Source organism: Cladophialophora bantiana, assembly GCF_000835475.1.
Source record: "Cladophialophora bantiana CBS 173.52 unplaced genomic scaffold supercont1.25, whole genome shotgun sequence".
In the NCBI taxonomy this organism is placed as follows: Eukaryota; Fungi; Ascomycota; class Eurotiomycetes; order Chaetothyriales; family Herpotrichiellaceae; genus Cladophialophora; species Cladophialophora bantiana.
The window spans coordinates 208,620-228,986 of NW_015971599.1; the positions used below are offsets into that span (position 1 = coordinate 208,620).

Here is a 20,367-nt window from a genome sequence, read left to right on the forward strand (position 1 = left end):
AATTTCTTGATTACCAAAATGCCATCTAAAACAGTCTTCATTACTGGCGCTAACGGCTTTATTGGCAGCGCGGTCGCAAGAGCATTTTCGCGGGACGGATGGACAACATACGGCTTGATACGAAGTACTCGAAGCGTCCGAGGCCTCATGCGAGAAGAAGTCATCCCAATTGTTGGCACTGCGACAGATGCATCCGCCATCATCTCAGATTTACCTCCAGTCGACGTGATTATCACCTGTGACGAGGACATCTCCAACTACGTCCCCCACCACCAAAATAGGCTTTCAATGATCCATCAAATTTGCCAGCATTCAATGGCTCACCGTAACGTCAAACCTCTCGTGATCTTCAGCAGCGGTTGCAAGGACTACGGCACGACGCCGATGCACGGCGAGGAAGGACTAGAACCGCATACCGAAAATAGTCCTCTCAACCCACCCGACCTACTACGACCGCGAACAGACGCTGCAATGGACATGCTCACAACCCACGTAAAGGACTTCGACTGTGTTGTGACTCGGCCGACGACTCTATACGGCCGCTCCGGTAGTTACTACTCCTACTTCTTCTCCCTTGCCGAGCAGGCAAAGAAGGAAAACGGAGGCGTGTTGGAACTCCCTGCAGATCCCAACGCGATCTTGCATGGCACCCACGTCGAAGACGTGGCGGCTGCCTACTTGACCCTTGCGACCGCACCCCGTCAGCTCGTGGCGGGCCAGGTATACAACATCTCCGGACATCGGTATGAGACACTCAGCGAGATCGTGCCGGCCATTGAAAAGAGCCACGGGATTCAAGTGCGATTTCGAGACCTCTTACCGCAGGACGAGGAAACATTTGGGTTGTACGTTCTGTCATTGTTCACGTTTCCGCAATGGGTCGGCTCGGAGAAAATACGCAAGGATACGGGCTGGGTGGACAAGATGCCTCTTTTCCACCAGGGATACGAGGTATACAGAAGGGCCTACGAGGCTGCGGCGAGCGAGGACCCGGAACAGGTGGAACGCATGCTTGGAAGGAAGGCCCGAGGGACGCTACAGGCCAGACAACCCTGAATTGAACGTGTTGAACCAAGCGAGATACATGTATGGACATAACCCTGACTCTTTCTGGCCTGACACTGCCCGGCCTGGTCCTTGGACTTTGTGACTCGAGTTTGCTTTCCGGGCAAAATTGCATGTATCGTTCCACGCCAACAGATCCTCCACAGCCTCGAAGAGGTGAAAATACAACACCAGCTTTGTGGTATTTTAATGAACCAGGTCAGCTACGCTACTAACCACCCCTCTGATGTTTTCCATAATCTACATAGAAACTTTCAGAAGTAACTGGCAAAAGCCATCATACCAATTAAGCCGGATGCACGTTGTAGTCGTAAATCACATTTCCTCATTCAAGTTCGTCTCATCCTTTTCACACAATCGCAAACTTGCCATATGCGAAGATTCCTTTTTCGGCGCCTTCAATTGCCTTCGCCATCCATCATACCGTGGAGATAGCGGGGGGCACAGTTAGTAGTTTCCGCATGCGAAGAATAAAAGACGACCTACCATTCTCCAAGCATCGAATGCCTGCCATTGTCCAGCGGCCTAAGAATGTAAGGGACGTCACCTCCTAGAAGAACGCACGCAATATCACCTTTCTGTACCGCCAAGGAGGCTAGCCCTATATATCCCTTTCACCCCCTAAAAAAGCTTCTATTGGATAGATGCGACATGGAACCTCGGGAGGCACCAGGACTATCCAGAACTCGAATGAGATGCTCTTCTTGCTCCGGAGTCACGGGTGGAATCGCTTCGTCAGGCACGTCCAGTCGAATTTGATCCCGCTCCTTGACCATCATGTGGATGGTAGGCCTCCCAGTGCTTGACGTCCTGTGTCGGTGCGAGCTATGTGGCGTCGAAAAACTTCAACGATGAGCGGCATTGTGAAGTAATTCGAAAAGAGCGCAAATTGCTCCCAGGCTAGATGCTCGCATCCACAATGTACCTCGGCGAGCTGAGCGAGTGCAACCTCTTGTATCGTCCACCCACGACGCCACCAAGGCCTGATGTACAGGGCAACGACACCCAAAGCCCGGCTCTCTGAGTCTGGGCAAGCAAGGAACTCTGTAAAGACATCTGCCGTAGCCCGGTACTGCTCATGGTCTGACGCATCAACCGGCAACGAGTGTGTCTCAGTGACCATCCTCCTCTGAATCAGAGCAATTGTTTCCATTCCAAGCTCCGTGCGTTGGTTGCCCTCTCCGAGCCAGATGACTACTTTCTGTGCTGCCGAGTAGACTTTATCCATCAGAGCAACCTGGGAACCACGCTCGGCGACATCTGATTGATTTACACATGCCGCATCCCTTCATGAGCGAAGCCGTCAAGTCAACCTCATGCCAGGTGCTCGGGAAGCCTCCCGGATCTCGCATGGCTGCCAGTTCCCTCCGTTCCCTTGTTTTCCAAATCTGCTCCGACCTCTAAAACAGAAATTCACAAAATACTCATCTTTCAAATCACATCTCGGCAATGGTTTTACGTGAATCGCGCCGGGGACTACCTTCACGACTCAACATGTGCGATTCTTCGCTCAACCTAATACTCCACACGATCGCATGCCAGCATCTCTTCCACTCGCCATTGGTTGGGTTTATCAAGCAGCGAGGTCTTGCTTCCGCACTCGCTTTCTCCGGTTCACAGATTGGTTTTGATGCATATGCCGTTGTTAGGTTATTCAGCCCTGATTATGTCTTTCAGCACCGAAGCAAAGCCTCCTGAGGTCTTTGTGCCTCTCATGTAGCGCCGTGTTGGAGGAGAGGAAGGCTGGTATGGGCGGCGAGGTGAAAGACTGGGGTGAACGAGTACACCTTTCCCCTATGATGCACCTCGCCCTTGGCCTTATCAATCTTGAGGTCCATGAATGGGTTGGCATATGTCCCTGTGTAGGGCTGATTGATTTGATCCAGAACCTCCTGTCTAGTTTGGACGTCATCAGGGAAGATCCCATACACGATCTTGAGTATTTCTAGCCAGCCCGTCACTAACAACATGTCAGATTTATTCGTGCACCGATAATTGTGGATGTCGAGTACCCGACGGACGTTGTAGGCCAACATTTCGACGATATGCTGAATAAACAGGCTGTTGTCAGGCGTTTTGACGTATTCTCGATGATTGAGGACATATTCTGCCACTTCGTACAGAATCCAAGCACGGGGCTCGAAGGATGGATAACGCCATGCCATTGCGCAGTCGCGCACGAGCATTGGAATGCATGTGAGCATCCTTCTGAAGTAGTACTCTTCAAGTCTGGTTCGAGCCCCGTCGTCGTATTGTGGCATACAGGTCCAGTCTACCCAGATATACGACCATTCCGCGTCCTTCAAGTCTTGAATGAACATTCGGAGGTCCACACCGTCCGGGTCCGGGTGGTCCGACGTACGCCAGTAGTGGCTGACGAAAAAGCAGTCTTTGTTATTGACAAAGCCGTAGTCAATCGGAAAAAGAACATATTGATCTAAGTTGCTTGAGCTCCACTTCATCAGTCGCTCCTGCCGCAGGAAGGACTCGCGTGATTGGAAGAACCAATACTCGCGGCCAAGCAGAAGATCATCGATCGAACTTAAATTGCGCAATTTTTCAGCGTGGCGCTCAGTCGCCGATGCTTTGTCGACGTCGAGGTTGGCGTAGTTTAGTGTTGCCCAAGCCCGGATGCTGCGATCAACCAAAGACGAGAAGGCACTGGAACTTCCCGTGGGTGCTGAGGACAGCTCAGGCTGTTAACAGGGAACGGGAAGAGTACCTAGGAATACAAGAGGTTCATGGCTTACCCGACCTAAATGCTGTTCCTCTTTGACAGGGGGGGGCTGAACCAGCCATGGTCGTTCGTGGACGTCGAAAAGGCGATCGTTGTGAAGACAGGCCTCGAAATTGATAAGCCAGGTGGGCAAATACCCATATACGTGTTGCTAATGTTCTATGGCTCCTCTTCAGAGCCCCTACAGCTGTAACATCAGCCTGGAGAAGGTAACTCATCACGTTACATGCCTCACGATTTTAAGAAGTTGTAAGTAATACAGCGATAGAATTGTGCCTCCTATATTCGTGCGATTAACAGGGATATTACCCGAATATAGAATCGCGATAGTCAACGACAGGAAATTGCACTTCCATTGAGAGGAATTGATTATGGAAGCCGGTTCCAACTGGGTGGGGCAGTATGTGATACGGCTCAGGGTGGCTGAACTTCACCCAATTTTAGGCGCAACCGGTGAGATGATCATTGGGTATCCATTGGGTGTTATTGTTTCTAGTTTATTACAAATTCATTAGGTAATCAATGGTCTCTGTCGGTCACCAAGTGCGCTGGCCAACTACGCGAGTTTCACAGCTTATAAGCTTTAGGAGGGGGAATAAAAAGTGCGTGGACATTAAGCGACTTATAAACCTCAAGAGGCAACCTGGATTTCTGAGGGTTTTCACTTCGGTTCGATGGGAATATTTGCAAATTACCCTAGCCAGGAATAATAAGCAGGGCCGGTTTATGGCTGAGATCCTTGGAAGACGATAAGTCGGGAAATTTCGGCATGCTCTGGTGAGCTTTGCAGCGTTTTGCAATTGCCTTGATTGGTCACTCTGTCTGTATTGAAGTCCAACACGGGCTGTGCGCTATTTCGAATGACAAATGGGCGGATTGGAGGCTGGCAACGGCCGGTGTCAAAGGGGGATGAGGTATGGATCTTGGTTGGTGCGAAGATGCCTTATATCCTACGCCCCATGAGAAACAGGAACTTTCATTTTGCGGGAGAAGCTTACGTGGACGGAATTATGTATGGTGAAATTGCTAAGGATGGGAATCACAGTTTCAAAGGATATCCCTAATTGACACATCGAGAGTAACTGTCTGCCGTAAACGGCTGGCGGTTGAGCACGATCTTTTAGTTGATTCTGATGGAAACACACTAGGTGTTGAAAGCTTCGGGAAAAGGCGGGCCTTCTATAGGCAGCCTTAGCCCACACTGATGGCCTTTGTCAAGGGTACAACCGTATTGTACGTACGACGACCAAGGAAAATTAGGCAGCAGCATAGGGGTAAGGGTTAGCCAAATTCACAGAGGCTTTCTGAATCAAATGAATGCTGAGGGGTACGCTTAACCGATCGCTAAAGGGCCGGATTAGGCCCTATCGTAATTCTGTGCTTTGCTCAGGTGTGCTAGTATAGGATCGCAATCAGGCTCCTGATCGTAAATTAACCTCCTCGCAAAACCGAGGTCTAAACCTTAGGTTTTTGCGGCATTTAGTTCTGGATCGATAGGAATAAATACAAATGGCGTCGATCCACAGTATTCGCGACTCATGTGCGCTACGGAGCGCTCTGGGGGCACAGAATAGTTCCTGCGGACGCGAAAAACCCTGTAATTGATGAGGATGGGATATTCTACCTTCTCGTCGCCCCATGTATATGAGAGGGCGTCGTAATTCACATTCTAGGTAAGCCGTTCTGGGAGAAGGGCGCAGCAGATTTTTTCGTCCGGGTCGAGGGAGGGCGCAACGACGAGCAGCCGGAACCAGCCATTCTTGGATATGTTCCCGTAGCTGTAGAAGTCCTGAGGGCGAGGATTGTTCCACCTGCGAACCTCGTCCGGTCGGAAGTTGATTGCTAACATTTGGTGGGAGGTCGTGTCGAGAAGGACCTGAAACGAGTGTCGTCACAGTAATAATAGCATTTGGAGACGGCGTTGTATTGGGCAGGTGTCACGAGCCCACCGTTGTCCCCAAGTACTCTACGCCCTCCGCCCGAATCGGGTGGACGGTATAGAAAGAAAAGGATAAGGCAAAGGAAAGGATAAGGCAAAGGATGGTTGAAGCACAAGGCTATCGGTTAACGCTACCTTACCCTTTTCACGTGACAGAAAGAGGGGAAGCTATAAGAGTCTTCTCTCACCCGAACCGGCTGAGAGAGAACTCTTCCTTTTTCTTAAGCGTTGAGTCGTTGTCAATAGGACTACGTGAATAGAACAAGGCATTCAGCTACTCCAATTCCTTTGTACCTACTGCGTTGCGTAGGTCCCTGATACTGGACGAATTGGCACACTCCATCTCATCTTTGTCGATATCAGCCATTCAATCAGTCTGTGGAAGACATGCAGGCCACCTGTTTTGGCGAAATCTGGATGCCCGGTCTTGAGGGAGGCAGCTCTAACGAAGCCCTCTGGCTAGCCAAGGTGCTCATCATCAATTCCGGGTTATCGTGACCAGATCTTGACGGAGAAGAATCGAGATATTTCTTGAGACAAGAAAAGAAAGCATATTGTATCTCGGAAGTTGTTCTATGTTGATGGAGACGCACTGGAGTTTAATATCGTCTTCCCCGCAATCCTTAACACCCCTTTCATCCTCAAGCCTATCTTCAGCATCACCTTGGATTCTCCTGCACATTCTCTCGCACCCTGAAGGGTCTCTTCTGTGGGTGGAAATACCTCGTGGACAGATATGCAGCTTCTGTCTCTTCCGGGTTGGGTTATATTCTCTCCGTACCTCCTAATATCACGATTTTGCCACTTGGCACAAATCCTCGTCTACGAAATACTCGATCTTTGCGGCTTTTCGTATTGCTTATTTCCGCAGCCAATCCGCCAGCCGCGTGGTCGGGAAGTATTGAGCCTCTCCTTATGGAAATTCAACCCCACGGGTTTCGGAAGAAGAATGGGATATCGATCGGAGGAGCGCCCAACAGAGGTGGCAAGGTTCAGGTCGGCCCCCGTTGGTGATCCGTCTCTTGCGTGCCGGGGTTCAGGAATGTCCACCGTTGTCCTTGGCGTTGAAGATGCAAGGGAGCAATAAAACGGTCAAATTCTTGTCAAGTCCTGCCGAGGTCCTGGACACGCTGACACGACTCGACGCTAAACAAGGTAGTGGGCGAGTGGGTTACGCGGGGTACTGGGTATTCCGCCAAGCTTCAAGTAACCCTTCTTGGCGCTTTAGTCCACGAGCGATAGCGCTGGTGAAATTTCCTGGCTGGGGACGGGGGGAGTGAGAACCAATAAACCACAAGCACTGACAAAGCAATCCAACCCGTTACGTCCAGCGAAGAGCTATTGTGAAGACGCCTTTCGAGGTAGAGGGCATTGAACGACAACCACATCGATGCCCCGGAATTGCCGCACCAAACCTCAGCAACACTTTGTCATTGTTAACATCTTATTTGCCACTGGTCCAGTTTCTCTCCCTTCCTAAGCAGGATGCCTGTCGCTGTAGGCCATTTGCCAAAAGTTCCTTGTCTCGTATGACGCGGCAATGGCAGTCCGAGCCAGTTGGGCGGTGCCACAGATTCACCGGTCAACGCCTCAGTATCACAAGACAGTGTCTCTTGACCCATTGCCTTCTCGACTCGCGGCTGGTTTCGGTCGAGTGGGTAAATGGTTCCCTATTTTTGACCATGGGTCTATCTGAAACACCCTAGGCTGGGGACGGTATCCTTTTAGGACGCTATTAACAACATGAAATATTATTATGTTATCCTGTCTCATACGAACTCAGTTATCATCCCCTCTCCAAGAAAAACATACTCGTTGAATGTACAGCAGTCCTCATCTCTGGTCGTTTTGTTTTCATATGAATAACACGGAAATTCAAGATCTACCTAACCTACCGGGCCCGGACTCGGCACCCAGGATTGTCATTATAGTGAACAGTCCGGCCTCCGCTCACGCTGATATCCCTGAAAAGACATCAAATATTGACGTTTGGAGCCCACTTCAGGAGCTCAGTGGGGTGGTGAAGCTCACGAGTAGGGTACCACTTACTATAGAACATATTCAGATTACTTTTGAAGGCACGTACTTAAGGAGCTGTATGCAGGAAGCCCTGATTAACACGTCGAACTACCGCAGGGGAATCCCGAGTTCATACTCAAAGCGTCGGGAAGGATGATCAAAGAAAAATTATAACCCGGAAGTCAACATATAAAGTATGTCAGGGACCAGTGAATATGGGTGGAGTTAATGATGGTCTTCCAGTTTCTGACTCAATCACTTGACCTGAATGACTTTGAAATATCAAACGACACACGCGCGGAAGTTTATGTTTATTCCTCTCCGTTTCGTTTCATCATTTCCAAATGGGCGACACCACGAAGCGGTAGTGCCCCGAGGCAATGTCTTTCCCTTCCACCAACCTTTCGTCACGGACCTACCTTGACGGATGATGCGGGCACCACTTCCTACGCTCAACCACAAATCGAATACAATCTGAAAGTTGTGGCTGCTCTCACGGACTCGCAAGCGCTGGAAGGGACGATCAAATTGTGCCAACAACTAGAGATACCCATCCGTCCCGCCCCCGAAGTATTCCCTCCATGCGACACTGGAGACTGGCTCAATGATTTTATCGTCAAGCAAAGCCATCCGTTTCGAGCATCAACCTTCAGTTTCCAAAAATACACGATGGTTGTTGGAACCCAGGAGCCTGCCCCGGTAATGATGGTTGATGATCATCCATTCGGGACCACCGAAGTAACAATTCGGTTCAGTGTCACGGCATCCATAAGCAACGTTGATCCTCAGGGGCTCGCTACGCTTCTGCAGAGAATCGGGTTCAGAATCATTCCGGGGCTGCGAGCAAAAACGTTTTATTCTACTCGACCATTCCCGAAGCTCCCTGCGCAATCTATTCTGACGGCGAACGACCCGCATCGACTTCATGACCAGGTCTTGAAGTTGGAGCAGGTCAACCGAACCTTGACCTCTTGGCGCCTTATAGAGTCTAATGCTGTGCCATTAAGTGACGAAAAATGCACCCTTGGGTCAACAGTCGGACACAAAACCCACTCCGCAAAGACCAGTCCAACGCCAGTAGCAGTGTGGCAGAGCAATATCTCCTTCCCCGTCAAGGTATCCAACGACGTCACACCGACTTTTTGCAGCGCTATCGCAGCGAGGCAATATAGCCTCGTCATCCTGCTGAAAGCCACTGGGATTAGCGTTGGAAAATTTGTTCTGGAAGTGCCAATTCAGATCGTGTCGGCTCCGACTCCTTCAAGCCAGGCTCAGTCCAGTGAACTAGGAGATGGGCCTTTCGAAGTCTCCGAGCCTGATAATTTTCAGCCTGACGAGGCCACGTGGAAAACAGTCTGGGATGATCCTCCGCCAAAGTACATGTAGTCCAATTCAACGAGAGTGATACAGAACAAAGTTCGATTATGATCGCGGCAAATCATTGGCTAGCGAAGAGTGTAATTCAGTGCGAGAAAGATCCTTCATCTCCCCACTGGCGACAGGGGAGGAAGGATGGGCCTGTCATGCGGTAACACCTCTGGAAGAATCGATCCGTTGATATTGAGACTGAAGAATAGGTCAAAGATGGTGTGTCGAGGAATTGAATAGGCCAATGGAATCTTATGAGTGACTAAGTGTCAGCCTTTCCCGCTCCAGAGTTCCCCCCTTTCACAAACGAGTCCGAGAGCCTACATCATTAGACACAAAAGGGGGCGCTTGGTGGAATAACAACTAATGGGCCCCACGGGACTGCAGGCTCTGTGCAGAAACACCTAAATTCTTCCCTGGCAGGCCGACTCTACGTCGTGACAAAGGGGCACACCGTGACGGTTGCGAGTAGGCAGTAGAGCATAAAAAGAAAAGCCTTCAGTGTCTGTATCCTGACAGATCTTCACACCAGCTCTATATCACACCCCTCTTCTACTTTAAGGAAACGACTCCGTTGCAGGAATCACGATGGCTGCTACCACCAAAGCTTTCTCGTCAACCCTAAAGTCCTTATCGCGGCAAGGTGACCTCCTGCCCTCTACAGAACAAGCAAATGCCTCCGAAGAAGCTGTACGTGAAAGACATCTCGAAGTACGCTTGTGTCGTGCGGGATTGCGCTGATCAGGACGACAGGATCTAGCCGCCTCGACTCGCATGGTCTTTGAACCTCAGAAGACGGGAAGCAAAGAGAATGTCCGTGAAAAGAGAGTCATATCATTACAGAATCTGCCCTCGATAGGAATCTGACAGGTACTTCACAGCAACATCGGAGAATACGATCGGGGGGAACTACTCGCAGACAAGGTGGTAATTGCACCGAGTGCATTATCTGTTGCGTGTTTTGCGGTCTCTTGGACCACTAGCGCCCCTCAGGGTATTCAGTCCGCATCTACCAGTCTTTCGATCGGCGCTGCCCTTTTTCGGCAGTGGAGGTCGCAGGCATTTTACGTGTCTAGTTGAGGCGATTTGGATTCAATGGAAGCTCTTGCTCCATCTCTTTCTCCGTCTTGTAATATGGCATGAAGTATCTAAAGTATCAGTGGTTGGTGAAGAGGTGGAAATAGGGCATCAATTCACAAAAAGCACTTGGCAACCATCTGTGGTGCCGTACAACGTCCCCTCCACTGGGCGTCGAGATAGTCCTCTCTTGGGACGTTCTCTCTCGCTGCCAACGCTCTGCGCAGCACCTCCTCTGCTTCTGCTTGCTTTTGTTGATCGTGAAGCACCATCGCAAGATTGCTCGCGCAGGTCAGCGTGTCAGGATGACATGCTCCCAATTCTTCCTCAAATCCTGCCAGGGCTTGCCGGCTCATCCTCTCGGCTTCGACGTGCTTGCCTTGGTCTTGAAGCACCGTTGCCAGATTGCTCATACTTCTCAGGGTGTGAGGATGATTTGCCCCCAGAGCCTTCTCATAGCCTGCCAGGGCGCGCCGATTCATCTCCTCTGCCTGATCGTACTTTCCTTGTACTTGAATCACCGTCGCCAGGTTGCTCATGCACGTCAACGTGTCCTGTTCATCCAGGCCCATTGCCTCTTCATAGCCTGACAAGGCCTCCCGGCCAATCTTCTCCGCCTCTTCATATTTTCCCTGGTTTTGAAGCACTGTTGCCAAGTTGATCATCCACATCAGCGTGGCTGTTCATGGTGTAAGTACAGAAAGAATCAAGACGACCGAGTCAGAATAACTCACGTTCAATTTCCTGCTTTCTCTGTCCATCATCACCCCCATAAACGTTCCCATGCTGTACACGGGAGCTTCGAGCGTTTGATTTCATTTTTGTAGGCGTTGAAATGAGTGTTTCGGAGAGCAATAGGAATTTGTTCAAAAGCGTTGCCGAAAGGTGAAGGTCAAGGTCTGGGGTGGTAGCCTCGTAGATATAATCACCAAAACTATCTGTGGTCTTCGGTTCCTCGGTTTGGACTATAGTTACCTTTGATACCTGCCATTCCTGCCTATGGAAAAGGCACGAGGTCACACATGTGCCAAGACCCATTCAGCCACCTGGCCGGTCAGGCAGAATCCTTAGCTGATGTCACGGCTTTCCTATCCATAGTGAATGAGGGCGAGGACTGAGTGGATATAGACAATCATGCAAGTGGGCGCAACGGGAAAGCGACGGATGCCAATAAGAACCGATTGTGGACGGCTAATCTGGACCAGTTCTCGGCGAATCAAGTGTAGGCAGTGACAAAGACTTAGCCTGCTCTTGGCCTTCGACGTTCAATATGCAGGGGGCAGCGACCGTGACGGAGTACGGTATGTTTTGCGATAAACGCGTCTTTGTGCTGATAATGGGGCCGCAACATCGTACCCCGTTTCGCAAATATGCATCAGGAGACCCCTTCCTTTGCTTTAACGTATGTTCACAGGGGGATCTTTGGAGAGCAAGGCGTGACATACTGAAGTGTGTTTATTTCGTCTTCTCGAAAATGGGTTCACCTGAATCCATGTCGAACCCTCTAAGGACGGGCGTCTTCTTGAATTCGTGAAAGGTAGGGGCGACGTCCTCGTCAAGGGTCATTTGCCTCCTCTCTACGTCCTGTAAGGCAACGATAGAGATAAGGAGGTTGGAGCATGAAGTTATGAGAAACGCGGACTCCAAAGCCATGGATTCGGTCTGGGGTGCCTGACCAAGTACTATGTACCTCCAGTGTGGAATGTGCTCGGATTCATAGAGCAAGTTCGCAATGAATAAGATACTTGCCTTGGATATGGACAAAATGGACGTAGCCTCAGGATTTTGGAGAAGGTGACAGCGGACGTCCATGGAGGTTGCAAAGTGACTTAACTCTTCTAATATCAACTATCATCGCCCAACGGACTTGGCTCGGTGAGCAGCGAGCACCCAGTGACTACTCGGTAAAGCAGCAGATGACCTTGCTTGGTCGCTCATTAGTTGTACCCGGAGTTTGCGCCATTCAACTAGCTACCGAGCTACCTACTCGAGTTAGTGCAGCCTGAGACGAATAATATTCCAGCAAGGGATCCCGAACTGCTGCGCCAAGTCACTGGTTGAGAAGATGTCGCTTCGACAATCCAAGCATAACAGACATCCTTAACCACGACTGTGGAAGCCTTCATCAATATTGATATTTATACTGTGGTTGGCCCAACGTTCAGTATCCGGCAAACCCAGCTAGATATACTACCAGCGTTACCGCCGTCAACAATTTCGTCTCGGTACATTTTATTCAGACGTGACTAGTGTGAAGAACGATGTCTGTGAGGTGCAGTTTGTGGCTGAGATTCGTGGCTGTATGCTGTGTTACTGAGCTACTCCAATTTCAGTGATAGCGTACATATGTACTGGCGCTTCCATAATCTCTTGAGCGACATCCTCCCCGAACCAGTCACCTGGATGAATCAGAAGTCTCGGGAAATACCATGAACTGCGTTGGTGCGAGCGAAGAGGTTCCATTATGCGACAGCTGCAGATCCTTGCATCTGGACACTCGCTTGCTACCTCAAGATTCCGGAGACACAATTCTTCCTGAATCAATTAGATTCAGTCCAGATGCATGTTCGCTGTGCTCACTCATAAACAAGTGGCTGCTCAGATATCGACCCGCTGCAGGAACGTCCGCTCCCCGGGAGCAAGACTCGAAAGCGGTGATACCCGACACGGGGGTCGTTTTTCGCAGGGAAACAGGCAACGGGCACGACGAACTGATTCGCCGCTTCAAGTTATATTTGTCTTGGTCACATCCCCGGTTGCCCATCGCCGAATTCTGGCTTTCTTCATATCCAGTCCCAACAGCTCGCCGGTTTAGCGAGTCCAACCGCAACGCGGACTCCTCGTTTCCATCGGGCCGTCTGATCGAAGATCTCGTGGACGTCCGTCTGTTGCAATGCTGGATGCGGCTGTGCCACGTCCACCACGGGGATGCTTGTGCTCAGCCTCCTTGGATGCTCCAAAATGACAGCATTCCGCCAAATTTTCGACTCATCGACCTGCAAGAAAGATGCGTTGTGGACTCGCCAGCCCATCCCTCGTACTTCGCTCTCAGCTACGTCTGGGGTCCTTCCGAGAACGACCTGCGAGCTACTTCAGCAAGTATAGATGATTTGAGGAAACCTCACAGCCTCACTCAGGAGGTACTGCCTCGGACAATCTTTGATGTGATGCAACTCATTCTTGGACTTGGTGGCAGGTATCTCTGGGTGGACAGGCTTTGCATTCTGCAGGATGACGACATGGACAAATCACTTCAGATACCACGGATGGATTCGATCTATTCTCTAGCTGAACTGACTGTCATTGCAGCCAGTGGTTCGGGTGCACACGATGGGATCGCAGGGCTCTCGGTCCCACGCAAAGTCGATCAGGACGTTTGCCGTATCTCGCCCACACTGGCCTTGGTCACCTTTCCCACCAAAAACCTGTACGAGAGTTCCGTATACAGCCACCGAGGTTGGACGCTGCAAGAGCGAGTGCTTTCCCGGCGCTCACTGATGTTCACCGAGGGTCAAGCATCCTGGTCATGCATTTGTGCGGATTGGACCGAAAGACTATGCCTGGAGCCGGACAGTTCGGGCCAGGGAGCCAATTCATGGACGATCTCGAGAATCCACCTAGGAAGCTATGAGCGGGTACCTGCAGAGTATTATCGAGATTTCACCCGGAACCACTACAAACATCTCCCCCGATTCTATGCCTTGAAGGGATTCTCGCACGATTCTGATGCCCTGGACGCTATTAGTGGGCTTCTCCGCAGAATCACCCATGTGACCGGAGTCGAGTTCTCTTGGGGTCACTTACTGACTCCCTCGTTCGATCAATCCCTGAGCTGGAGAAAAACTACGATGGAGATTAAACGGAGAGATGCAATGTGTCCCCTTCGCTCTTCCGGCAGCTCTTATTCCGTGCATTTTCCAAGCTGGTCCTGGCTTGGTTGGAAAGCGTCCATCAAAAATGTTATGCCCTCAACGGACACAGCTCTGAAGCCAGAGATCGATTTCTTTCGTCTAGACATCGATGGGAAGATCTGGCGTCTCACACTACCTGTGGCCGGAGACAAGGCAGTTGACCAATCTGCATCTTTGCCCGATGAGGCTGGCAGCGGTTGGAAAGGTGAAGTCAAGATCGAAGTAGACCGTTACAACAAAGACCAGCCTTTCAGAGACAGCGGAAAGCTGCTCTTCTGGACAAGTCATGCAGCGCTCTTGATCCAAGCCGAGAAAAGAGTTCGTCTCGGATGTGTACGCCTAAAGATCTGTTCACCTTCAGGGCAAACCGTGGGACACATCACGGAGTTGACGTCGGCTTGCGACCACGGACGGGCCTGGCCATTCATCGAATACGACGAATCCGCGCTCCAGTCGTTCATTGTGACATCTCGCAAATATGACCAAGGAATGGGACAACATTCGGGGACGCTATCAGCAACAGGGACACTGAGGGTGATGTGGATCAAATGGGAAGATGTCGAAGGGAAGACCGCTTCAAGAATTTCGGTTGGCGAGGTAGACGAGCAATCTTGGATTAATGTCAAGAGGGACTGGAGACTCGTGGTTCTTCAATGATCGTTGAATCCATGGCCATGAGAACGGAATCATGTGCCCCGGATGTAAATAACAACTCTGCGAAAGTCGCGAACAAGCAGGACTTTGACTTCTCCCTTTACTCGTGCATAGAATGCACTTTGGTCCTTGCGTTTTGATCAGTGGTGGCTACACCAAGCTTGAGTTCAAGCCTTGCCCTGGACAGCCTCGACGATATCCTTGACGACAATCTTCTTCATCTTCATAACGGCCTGCATGGTCTTCTTCATGCTCTCTCCATCGGCCGAACACATATTGTCCACAACCACCTGGGGCACGACCTGCCAATGCACGCCAAAGCGGTCCTTGAGCCAGCCGCAGACCTGCTTCGTCTCGTCGATCTCCCACCCTTCACCGGCCTCGGTTAACTTGGCCCAGAAGTAGTCCACGTCCTCCTGACCCTGGCAGATGATCTGGAAACTGACCGCCTCGTTCATGGGGATGTCCTTGGGTCGGGAGTTGAGCGCGAGCCACTTCGTGCCGTTGAGCGTGAACTGCCCATTCCCTGCCCCCAATTGGGGAGCTCGGCGTTAGTAGCGCTGGCCTTGTGAAGGGATAGTGCCGGGGGAGTGCAAGGGGGAGGGAAAGGGAAGGGAAATAGTTCTTACAAGCACACTCATGACCGAGCCGACGGGCTGCTTGTGGATCTCATGACCAGCGTCACTGAAGTGGTTGATGGTGTCGATGGACGAATTGGGGAAGACGGATGTGTAGAACTGCGCGGCTTGTTCGGCCTCAGACTCGAAGAAGAGGCACGGATACAGCGAGACGGGTGCGATGGCCATGGCTTTCTGGTTTCTTGTTTCTGTTGCTTTTCTTCTTGATCCTGTTCTTCCTCCCTGGGTAGAGTGCCAGGGGACTCGTAGGTGGATGGGATATTGTGTCTGACGGGACGGGTATATGTCGCTTCCGTTGGAGGAAGAGATAGGTCGAGGGAGTACTATGTGAGCGAGGGATTCTTGCTGATTGAACCAATTCAATTCAATGCTTTAGGTTCTTAGTTTGTTTGTTTCATATCTCACATTCATGTTCCAGGAGTCCACGGTTCCAATGCACCCCTTTAAATATCCCAAGAATCGAGAGGTAAATGCGTAGGTATATACTCGGAGTCCCCTTTTGCTTGCTGGGGGCTCAATACCAATACCTATGACGCACTATTCCTAGTTAGGCCTCGCTAGGCCCCGATTCAGGCAGCAGCGGCGCCAAGGCCGATCGTGATTGGGCCCTGCCGTTCTAATGCCGTAATGCTACTCCGTGGATAGGAGACGATCCCAAAAGGTTGTGCCGCACCCCGAATGTATATGTGTCTTCCTATGAGGGAGGTCCGAGTACGAGCCATGGCAGGTCTTGGGACCCCGTTCTGCCTGGGTGTGCCTTGCCTTGGTTGCGGCAATCAATGGAATAGCCTGTTAGTCACCCCTGCCCTCCCTCCTCCGGTTGCGAATAATCGAAATGTGACATGAATGAACAGGTCGGAAAGAATATCGAGATCAGGACCAAAATCAAAGCACAGTACTCTATCCCTGGCTAGCAGCTCGGTCACTTCTTCAGCGCCGTCACGCTCGACCCGTCTGGCGTGCCCGTCTTCAATTCCACGCCAGCCCGCTTCTCCCACCCCTTCAATAGCTCCGTGTGATCGGCCGTCGGCTCCAGCATGGCCATGGACTGCTTGAAGTAGCGAATGATCAGCTCGGGCATGTCGGTGTCGAAGTGCATATTCTCAAAGACCTCCTTGGCGATGCCGACGTCTTTGATCAGCAGCGCCAGCTGGAAGCCCGACGCATACCGCCGGGGCAGGGCGTCAGTCTTGTAGCTGTCGGTGGTGGAGAAATTGCGCCCCGTGCCCACGTTGAGCACATCGATCATCTGCACCGGGTCCAGGCCGAATTTCTGGCCCGTCACCAGCGCGTCCGAGAGCGCCACGATCGACGCCGCGCTGATGTAGTTGTTCAGCGTCTTCATGACGTGCCCAGACCCCAGCTTGCCCATGTGGAACACGTACTTGGCCATCGCCTGGAGGACCGGGAGCACTCTGTCCACGGCTTCTTGCGAGTTGGCGCCCACCATCAGCGTGGCGTCCCCTGTGTCAGTGTCGTGCAGATGTGCCTGTGTGACTGGAGAATCGACAAGGACAAACCCGAGCGCGTCAAGATCTTTTCCCAGGCTCTGGGTGTCAAATGGTGACGACGACGATGTATCCACAATTATTGTTCCTAGGGAGGTCAACAGACGTATTTCCCACGACGACGACAACGACAACGACAACAATAATGAAGTCAAAACACCAGAGAGAGGGTACAGAAGAAACATACCGGGCTTGAGTCCCTTCGCAATCCCGTCCTCTCCCAAGATCACCTCCCTAACCACCTTACCCTGAGGCAGCATCGTGACAACCACATCACAGTCCTTGAATCCCTCGACGCCCCTCTCAGCTACCGATGTGTTGGGGTTCTCCTGAGCGAACTTCTGCTCTCGCTCAGGGTCGGCGTCGCGCACAATCAGACGAAAGCCCGCGCGCGGCAAGTTGGACGCCATCGAGGCCCCAGCCTTGCCGAGGCCGATGTACCCGACCGTCTTGACCGGCATGTTGATGGATCCCATATTTTTTTTCTGATATTTAGGCCTACGGTTAGGCCTAGGGTATATCTCAATGAGAAGCAGGCAGCCTTGCCAGGGTCGAGGAGAGAATGGTTTGAAAGAGGAAAAAGTAAAAGGAGAATAACCCGAGGAGTCGTTCTGAGACCCTAGGTGTCTGCTATGCGTCACATCGGCTTACCTTGTCCTCCAACGACGCATGGCCGTCGCAATTAATTCCGTCTCTCGGATATGATACGGATAGGGAAATGACGAGTATGGATGATGCTCGACGATGATTGCCCTTTCCTTTCCTCTGTTCTTGCATCAATCACGCTCACTGGGCTCACTCCCTCCCCCATGGTGTCAAAATGAGGGGCAGGGAATGACCCAAGGCCCGCCTCCTCCATTGCCGCCGCACGTGTCGTACGGAGCGTCCAAAAAAGAGCCCGAAACCCCACAAAGAGGCGTCACGAGACTTGGGGGAAAGGCCCAGCAACGAAAACGTTACCTACTTGTTAGGTAGGGTTGCCTGTAAGGAGGTGCCTAGGCGGGTGACTTTGTTGAGGGATCTACCGCCAGAGGATGTTGAGAGTTGGTTAAACTCCGCAGAGCTTCTTCAAGTGGGTTCATCCCGGGGCTGCCCTTGAGACCTCCTCCCTCGGACTCCCCTAAAGTGGGACATTCCATCGCCCGGATACGAGCAGGATCTCGGCATGGCCTGGCTAGGCGTCCAGTGGAGCTTCTCGAAAAAGGCCCTCGGCGGTCGCTTGTTGTTGGCATGAACAATTCAACAGGTCGTCAATCGGGGCACTCAGCCAGAAGGGAATCAGCAGTGACACCAATCGCACCACTGACTTTCATACCCTCTCGACCTTGGAACCTATTAACTAGAAAGTCCTTTCCTAGGCATTCTGCGGCCAGCCCCCGGCATGTGGCTTCGTCTTCCATCCCAAGAGCCCAGCCTTTTCCTTCCACCTTTGGTTTGCTTTGCGCGCCTACCTACCTGCCATGGGCTATCGGACGCGCTCCAGTCATGTGGCGGGCTTGCGTGGTTGGTTTGTGTAAATCTTTTTCGCCTCCGCCGCTGCGGCGCTGCACCCAAGGGGAATGGGGTTATTCCCTGGATAGCGGGCTTACCTTGTTGGCTTGATATCATACCATGTTTCCCCGGTGCCTTTTGTCGTCGTCCGTGAGATCCAAGAACCACATTCTTACAAGTTTTCCCTTCACCTCCCGTTACCCCATTTTGCGCCTACGTGGTAAAACAGACGAGGAAACACAAGACACAAGTGAGGACTCGCAGTCATGGGCTCCTTGGGGGTGGAGCCTCCTTTGAAAGGTACGTACGTATTTGTTTGTATATGGCGAAGAGAGTCCCAAAAAGCAAATCCCGCAACTTCCCGTTTCATTGAGAATCCACAACCTCTAGCTAACACGGCCGCCCCGTAAATAACAGTCATCATCGTCGGGGCAGGGCTGGGAGGATGCGCGACCGCTCTGGCCATGCACCACGCGGGCTTTGAAGTGGTCATGTTCGAGAAGGTCCGAGAGTTCCAGCGGCTCGGAGACTCCCTGGGCCTGGGTGAGAATGCGTTCAAGTTGCTCGACCGATGGTCGCCGTTCCTGCGCGACCATCTGATCGAGATCGGGAACAAGTCGGAATTCATGCAGATCCGCCGCTGGCACGATGGCAAGCTGCTCGCCCAGCAGCCGCTGATGGACATGGCCGGCTACATCGGCCACCGGGGAGACTACCATCGAGGGTTCTTGGAGGCCGTGGCGGAAAAGGGCATCCCTTTGCACATGGGCAGTGAGGTGAGTCAATTTTTCCACGGGCCGTCCCCTATTTGTCGCGAGAAGGTTTCTTGACGTGTCTGAGTGTTTCAGGTGGTAGAATACGACGACCTCACCCCGTCGGTAACGCTGAAGAACGGAGAGCGGCATTTCGCAGACGTCATCATCGCAGTCGACGGTAAGGCTGAAGGAGAAAGCGCTCCTAATCCCCCCCATGTATTGCATTTCATTGTTTCGTTCATGAGTTAATGCCTTGCAGGAATCAAGTCTCGGGCGCGCGAACTGGTGCTCGGGTTCGACGACAAGCCCAAGTCGTCTGGGTACGCGTGCTTCCGGGCATTCTTCAAGGGCGACAAGCTGAAGGGCGACCCATTGACGGCCGAGTTCGTGGAAAACGAGTGCGTCAACATCTGGATCGGCAAGGACATGCACGTGGTACAGAATACGCTGCGCGGTGGCGACGAGTTCAACTGGATCATCACGCACAAGGACACGGCCGACATCCAGGAGTCGTGGTCGCAGCCTGGCGACATGGACGAAGTGCGCCGCCTCGTGGCAACGCTGGACCCGCGCATCGCCGCCGCCATTCGCAAGACCGACGAGTGCCTCGACTGGAAGATCTGCTACCGCGATCCCATCCCGACCTGGGTCAGCAAGAACCACAAAGTCGCCCTGGTTGGGGACTGCTGCCATCCGCATCTGCCCACCAGTGCCCAGGGCGCCAGCCAGGCCACCGAGAGCGCTGCCGTGCTTGCTCAGTGCTTGCTCCTCGCCGGGAGGGACAACATTCCGCTGGCGACCCGAGTGTACGAAAAGATCCGCTTCCCGCGCGTGCGCCGCGCGCAGACAAACGGCGAAGACCTCCGCGACCGGTGGCACACGGCGCTGGACCGCATGGCCGACGGCGGCGACGGCGAGATCGACCGCGACTCGCTCCTGATCAAGAACAACGTGCTCTACGATTACGATGCAGAGGCGGACACACGCAAGCGCTGGGCCGAAATGGCTGCGCTGGTGGGCGAGGAGTTGCGCACCGGCAGGATTACGCCGTTATACTGACTAGCTGATCGATTTTTCCTAGAGTGATTTCCTTCGAGGATACGTGGTACTGGTTCTTAGTATCCGGTGCCAGATTGATGTTGGAGACTTGGTACCTTATGCCGGATACTTACAGGATACCTAGTGCTTTGGTGCTTGGATCTTGA

The 20,367-nt window shown here is 52.1% G+C and overlaps 9 protein-coding genes across 9 annotated transcripts; 5 read left to right on the top strand and 4 right to left on the bottom strand.

Moving 5' to 3' along the window:
- Positions 1 to 18: 18 nt before the first annotated feature.
- On the top strand, positions 19 to 1,056 carry Z519_12009 (uncharacterized protein; the record flags this gene model as incomplete). The annotated part of the gene is made up of 1 exon (XM_016769717.1): positions 19 to 1,056. The coding sequence occupies one exon, from the start codon at positions 19 to 21 to the stop codon at positions 1,054 to 1,056; it is 1,038 nt and encodes a 345-aa protein (XP_016614042.1).
- Positions 1,057 to 2,777: 1,721 nt separating this feature from the next.
- Z519_12010 (uncharacterized protein) lies at positions 2,778 to 3,864 on the bottom strand (the record flags this gene model as incomplete). Its single annotated transcript, XM_016769718.1, has 2 exons — positions 2,778 to 3,745; positions 3,816 to 3,864. The coding sequence occupies 2 exons, from the start codon at positions 3,862 to 3,864 to the stop codon at positions 2,778 to 2,780; spliced, it is 1,017 nt and encodes a 338-aa protein (XP_016614043.1).
- Positions 3,865 to 7,599: 3,735 nt separating this feature from the next.
- On the top strand, positions 7,600 to 9,146 carry Z519_12011 (uncharacterized protein; the record flags this gene model as incomplete). The annotated part of the gene is made up of 3 exons (XM_016769719.1): positions 7,600 to 7,837; positions 7,878 to 7,954; positions 8,004 to 9,146. 3 exons carry the CDS (start codon positions 7,600 to 7,602, stop codon positions 9,144 to 9,146), a joined length of 1,458 nt encoding a protein of 485 aa, XP_016614044.1.
- Positions 9,147 to 9,716: 570 nt separating this feature from the next.
- On the top strand, positions 9,717 to 9,995 carry Z519_12012 (uncharacterized protein; the record flags this gene model as incomplete). The annotated part of the gene is made up of 2 exons (XM_016769720.1): positions 9,717 to 9,818; positions 9,882 to 9,995. The coding sequence occupies 2 exons, from the start codon at positions 9,717 to 9,719 to the stop codon at positions 9,993 to 9,995; spliced, it is 216 nt and encodes a 71-aa protein (XP_016614045.1).
- Positions 9,996 to 10,321: 326 nt separating this feature from the next.
- On the bottom strand, positions 10,322 to 11,024 carry Z519_12013 (uncharacterized protein; the record flags this gene model as incomplete). Its single annotated transcript, XM_016769721.1, has 2 exons — positions 10,322 to 10,884; positions 10,940 to 11,024. 2 exons carry the CDS (start codon positions 11,022 to 11,024, stop codon positions 10,322 to 10,324), a joined length of 648 nt encoding a protein of 215 aa, XP_016614046.1.
- A 1,610-nt stretch (positions 11,025 to 12,634) lies between these two features.
- Z519_12014 (uncharacterized protein) lies at positions 12,635 to 14,773 on the top strand (the record flags this gene model as incomplete). The annotated part of the gene is made up of 1 exon (XM_016769722.1): positions 12,635 to 14,773. One exon carries the CDS (start codon positions 12,635 to 12,637, stop codon positions 14,771 to 14,773), a length of 2,139 nt encoding a protein of 712 aa, XP_016614047.1.
- A 164-nt stretch (positions 14,774 to 14,937) lies between these two features.
- Positions 14,938 to 15,576, bottom strand: Z519_12015 (uncharacterized protein; the record flags this gene model as incomplete). The annotated part of the gene is made up of 2 exons (XM_016769723.1): positions 14,938 to 15,285; positions 15,400 to 15,576. 2 exons carry the CDS (start codon positions 15,574 to 15,576, stop codon positions 14,938 to 14,940), a joined length of 525 nt encoding a protein of 174 aa, XP_016614048.1.
- Positions 15,577 to 16,330: 754 nt separating this feature from the next.
- Z519_12016 (uncharacterized protein) lies at positions 16,331 to 17,377 on the bottom strand (the record flags this gene model as incomplete). The annotated part of the gene is made up of 2 exons (XM_016769724.1): positions 16,331 to 17,004; positions 17,104 to 17,377. 2 exons carry the CDS (start codon positions 17,375 to 17,377, stop codon positions 16,331 to 16,333), a joined length of 948 nt encoding a protein of 315 aa, XP_016614049.1.
- Positions 17,378 to 18,871: 1,494 nt separating this feature from the next.
- Z519_12017 (uncharacterized protein) lies at positions 18,872 to 20,221 on the top strand (the record flags this gene model as incomplete). The annotated part of the gene is made up of 3 exons (XM_016769725.1): positions 18,872 to 19,183; positions 19,256 to 19,340; positions 19,422 to 20,221. The coding sequence occupies 3 exons, from the start codon at positions 18,872 to 18,874 to the stop codon at positions 20,219 to 20,221; spliced, it is 1,197 nt and encodes a 398-aa protein (XP_016614050.1).
- Positions 20,222 to 20,367: the final 146 nt, after the last annotated feature.